The sequence below is a fragment of the Mastigoproctus giganteus genome, chromosome 2 (assembly GCF_048544385.1).
Source record: "Mastigoproctus giganteus isolate SK-2022 chromosome 2, ASM4854438v1, whole genome shotgun sequence".
Taxonomy (NCBI): Eukaryota; Metazoa; Arthropoda; class Arachnida; order Uropygi; family Thelyphonidae; genus Mastigoproctus; species Mastigoproctus giganteus.
This window is the reverse complement of record NC_143576.1, coordinates 213,549,586-213,554,908: the sequence shown is the minus strand read 5'-3', so window position 1 is coordinate 213,554,908 and position 5,323 is coordinate 213,549,586. Positions and strand designations below refer to the sequence as shown.

Below are 5,323 nucleotides of genomic sequence, written 5' to 3'. Positions count from 1 at the left end.
TAAAAAGCAATAAATACATTTTATACACAACAGATTTCGTAGCCCATATTTCTAAACGTGATACAGTTCAAATGAGACTATTATGGCATCGTTGCCACCAATGTTATAATAGTTTCATTACAAAGCTGAAAATGTGTTTGGCCTTGTAATCAAAGTATATGTAAATCTCCTGAAGTCCTTTGTCTGCAGTGAAAGGAAAAATTGTATGTCATCTATACTCTTATTTAGTATACAACACAGTAAAAGTTTCTAACACTTGTATTTTGACAGTCTTCCTCCTTTGAATCGGGGCCATTTCTTGATGATATTGTAGAGCCTGGTACCTGGACAGGAAGTACAGTTTGCATCTCGATGTCCGTGTAGTTGATAGTTCTTAGATATGGCGCCCTATAGGAGAAAAATACGCTTTCATTTTAATATAAATGAATAAGCAACCAAACAAATTTCATTTTCTGAAAAATTAGGGATCTTCTTATAATAAATCCTGTCACTATAAGACTAGGGACTTAAAAGAAAGGGTGAGAATTGGATATGATAAATTAGTTAACAATTGACCATAATTAACTTTGGGTTTGAATTGATGTGAATTTAGAATTTCGGTGCAGAATGCTCTGGTTCCTTAGGATTCACGTAAGAAGAACCATGAATAACAAGAATAAAACCAGAGTATGTTTTCCATGCTTTGGAAAAAAAAGAAAGCTTTGGAGAAGAATTTCTCCAAAACTTTCATCATATTGTGGATTGACTTGCAGGACTCTGCAATGCATATAGGGGAAAATCTTCCCATCATGGCCGGTCCTACTTAAAAGAAGGAATTTGTTTTCTAAATCAAGAATTTATTCAAACAGAGGAGGTGAGGATTTTGCTAATATTGTTGGGGATGCTTAAGGGATTTAGGAACTGATAATTGGGCAGGTTATGGAAGCTATCTGTTAGGAATAATACAGGTTACTGGCATTGGATACATCTACACTGATATCCTCCTTCAGAATATATATATGCGACATCTGATTGCCTCATTCACAGAAATACTCTGAAAGGCCGTTGCCACTATTGCAATGTTGCGTTGCACTGTGCTTCACGTTTGATTTCAGAAGATATTGAAAGGTTTTTAAAACTATGGAAAAGAAACTGAATTTGCTTACCCTTTGAACACCACACTGGATTAATTTCTTTGCAGCATTCATCATAACCTGACTCGGAGCTTTTCTCTCGAAGTTTCCCATGAATGAGATAGCAAGACCATCTGTGTTATAGTTACGGGTATGAGCTCCCACTTTCTTCCAGCCCCTTCCCTCATATACCCTTCCGTCTCCTCCAATGAGAAAGCTGTAGCCAATATCTGACCAACCTAAAAGTATTGAAATAAAATCCGTTATTACTCTGTTGACGTATTTCTAAATAAAATAACTAGACGTTTTGGTTTTTGAATAAAAAATAACTGATATTGATTGATTCTGATATCAATTTTTATCAATATTTCTGTCCTATTATTGAAGAGGTGGAAATAAAGATCTGAAATTTCCTTCACCATCGTGAAATTGGTCTTCAGTTTTGCAGAGATTACTTAAAAATATTTAAAAACATTATTAACTTACAAGCACGTGTTTTCGTTAAATTAATTGGTTAGGTCGGTGCAAATATACGTGATGGCAACTAATGCCACGAGACATCAATATATCGTAAATGTAAATATTGTGCATCATTTGATCACTTCGATTCGTTTAATTGAAAAGTGCAAAAGAAAATATCGCGCAACTTTCTTTCGGGTCGACTACTCTGCCATGGTTTTCCAAAAGTTCTTCAGTCCTTGCTATCCACAGCGCTACAGCGACAGAACTGAACTGAACCAACAACAACAACTAGTATCAGTTCCTCCAGGTAATTTCGTGTAGGGATGTTGTTGTTTTCAAATACGTACTGTAATTCGCACATATAGAATACGACATATTCAGTTTGAAAGAGTTCACCTGGCATCCTCCCTAAATACGTCCATCAGACTGGAACAGTGTGTAGCGCGACTCTTCAGTCGACAGAGCAGATTTCCATTGATCTACAATCCGGGTTCAGTCTGTCCTACACCACTGAATCAAGAATATTTTTGCTTTTAAAGTCTTGTGACAGCCCTTCAATGAAAATTCGTGGTATGTGGCTCTGTACGTGTCGTGAAAGAACTTACAGGTTTTCCTGTGGCTGCTCGCAACTATCAACACAGATTCTCTACGGTCTGCCAGCGAGATGATCTTGTTGTTGTTGTAGGGTTTTAGGTGAATCGGAAACTTAGGCCATATTGCGCTACATATATTAGGTGTGTAAATTGCGCGTGTTCTGAGTTGATTTGCTGTTTTCTGGACGAAACCCGAATTTCCGGAAGAAAAATCAATGCCATCCTCGCCTGGGACCGACTAACTTTCATGACGGCACAGACATCCATCCTTCAGGCCTTCGAAATTAAATCCGAATTAGCTATTATGTACGCTGATATTGAAGCTGCCTTTGACAGCCTAGACGTCACAGCACTTCTCAGTTTTCTGCAAACCTTCTTCAGGATTATTGGCGATATACAAGCTTTCTTCACCACGGTACTGAGGACTAGAAGTGTTCACCTCACAATGAAGACGTTTCACTTTAACTGGAAGATCACTGCAGGAGTCCCACAAAGTGCGGGACTTTTGTAGACCTTTTTTGTGGACCTTTGTGGCCTCCTTTTCTCAGCTATTCTTATTCCTTTTATGTGTCTCCGTGATGATGCTTTACTTCATTATATGCTGTTGATATAAAGTTTCTTACCTTAATCTCACCGTCTGCAAACCCAAAGGCAATTGCATCTCTAATCATAGAGATCTTGACCGCTTTTTCAACTTAATCGCAGATTTTTGGGTTAAACCTTAACCCTTCAAAATCTGCAATAATGATTTTTTCACTCAAACAGCGACCAGCAGTAATTCAACCATCAGTTTATGGCACTCTAATCCCAGTGGTTACCAGCAATAAAGACCTCGGTATCTATTTTGATCAGAAGCTTAGATTTGATGGGCACACAGAATACCTCCAGATGCGATTTATCACCTTACTCTGGAAAGCGAAACAACACTTACTTCATGCCAATGATGCCGTAACCATTAACACATACTCACAAACCACTGCTTATCCAATTATTTTATATGCTGCTGAAATTTGGACATCTGCTTTGGCCTAACTTCAAAAACCGGTGTTCGCATGTAAATACAGAACCTTGAAATGGGCATGGAATAAGCATCACCGATCCCGTCAGTTGAGAACCATTTAAATGGCTTAGCAGCTAAATATATCCAGGCTTCCAAAGCTAATTGACCTCAGACGTCTAATGGACGGTAAAAATGTTCACAGGAGTGATAAATGCCGCGAACGTCTGGAATTTCTGTCAGTGGTAAAACCTACCTCCATCCTTGAGAACTCAACCCAAACTAATCCTGAAATACAACCGTCTGAAACTTTGTAATCTTTTCCTATCTGCCTAGTCCTAAAATACAGGCACTCCCGTGTCTTGGAATTAACCTGAAGAAAATCGCTATCCATTACAAATATTGTAGCATTCTTCTAGAGTGGATCGCATCTGTTCAACTGGAAAAGCTCCTACCAAAACTCCTACCTCTTTTCCATCTGGTTGTACGAACTGTGATACTAACGAGGGCAGACCATGAAGTGTGTATTTTATGGTTAGTTTGCCTTTTTTTTTTTGGATGAAAAACCTGATTGTCAGGAAGAAAAGATAGAAATGTCTTACCTCGAGTGTTTTGGTGAAATGCTTGAGTGTTCTTCATTACTCTTATGCAGCTAGCTTTAGTGGAACAAGCTGTGCCTTCTGTGTGGTGGATAAATACGTGCTTGGCAGCTCCGGTATTCTTAAGTGATCCTTTTGTAGGCCTTGCGCCCCACCCTCCACGGCTGACAATTTCAATGTCACGGCATCCTAGAAGTATACATCAATAAATTCAATTGATTGTACCAAAATCTACAAAATAAGTTAAATTAAACGATATGATGTAAATCTCTCTCTCTCTCTCTCTGTCTGTTTATCCACCTATATAAACTGTCTAAATAGTTATCTTACCATTGGATTCAGGTACTAAAGAGACAAGTAGAACTGCAGTACATAAAATAGGAATACTAAAAATGATATTATAAAACATTATTTATAGGTAAAATCGCGGTTTAACTTTAAAAAGCAAATAAGTTAAGAAAATAAATCATAAAATTTCACTTAAGTAGTCAGAAGAGCTTCTTATGTGTTCTTCCTCTTCTTCCAGTATTCCATGACGGTGAAAGATATGAATGATCACTTTATATAGAGACAATGAACAAGAATAAAATCAAATAAAAAGAAGGAAAAAAAAACGCGACTCGTGGGTGACTCTTCTATTCATAACAAATTTATGCTTCTTGCCACAAGAGAATCAATATTGCCTTCATTAGGTGAAATTGTTTCGCAACACTGGGAATTCCAATGCTGAGGAGGAAGTCAGACATACTTGTTCGAAACCAAAATACCAAAGGAATACGTGATCAGAAAAACCTAACTCCCCCCTGTAAAAATCACATAACGACAGATAAGTGCCACGACTCATTTCTAAGAAGTGTGGTGAGGAAGTTAATGTTTTTTTTGTCGTGGTTCAATTGTTCTGCGTACTTCTGCTGTTGGGGTTATCTACTTGAAGGACTGCATTAAGCACGTTAGGTGCGAAGGGCGAGCTGTAAAATAAAATATGCAACAACAGTTGGGCTATAGCAAATTATTTTTATGATTTATAATATACACTGTGCTGCCACTTTATTAGGTACACCTACCTAGTAGCGTGTTGAGCCTTCAAAACAGCCTGAATTCGTCTAGGCATGGATTGAACAAGATGCTGAAAACGATTGTGCAGGAATGGAGTACCATGGAGTACTTCCTTAAGATTCGACGAGGTGTAGTCCTACAGCGAACAGCCCTTTCCAGCTCATCCCAAAAACGTTCAATAGGATTGAGCTCCGTGGACTGAGCGGGCCACTGCAGCAAAGAAAAGTCATTGTCATGTTCCTGGAACCATTCCATAGTGATTCGGGCTTTGTGCACCGGCGCATTATCCTGATGGAAGTAACCATCTGACTGAGGATAAACTATCAATATGAACGGATGCACTTGGTCAGCAACGATGTTTAGGTACGATGTGGCATTCAGACGGGAATCTATAGGTATCAATGGACCCAACGTGTGCCGAGAAAAAATTCCCCACACCATAACATAACACTGCCCCACCACCTTGAACAGTAATCGTCAGACATGACGGGTCCATGGATTCAT

At 38.6% G+C, this 5,323-nt stretch overlaps 1 protein-coding gene across 1 annotated transcript; it reads right to left on the bottom strand.

The window, feature by feature from the left end:
* Positions 1 to 249: 249 nt before the first annotated feature.
* On the bottom strand, positions 250 to 4,172 carry LOC150090055 (peptidoglycan-recognition protein SC2-like). The gene is made up of 4 exons (XM_090390162.1): positions 4,094 to 4,172; positions 3,767 to 3,952; positions 1,146 to 1,351; positions 250 to 387 (listed from the first exon to the last, which is right to left on the bottom strand). Exons 1-4 carry the CDS (start codon positions 4,170 to 4,172, stop codon positions 250 to 252), a joined length of 609 nt encoding a protein of 202 aa, XP_090246288.1.
* Between the last annotated feature and the right edge of the window lie 1,151 nt (positions 4,173 to 5,323).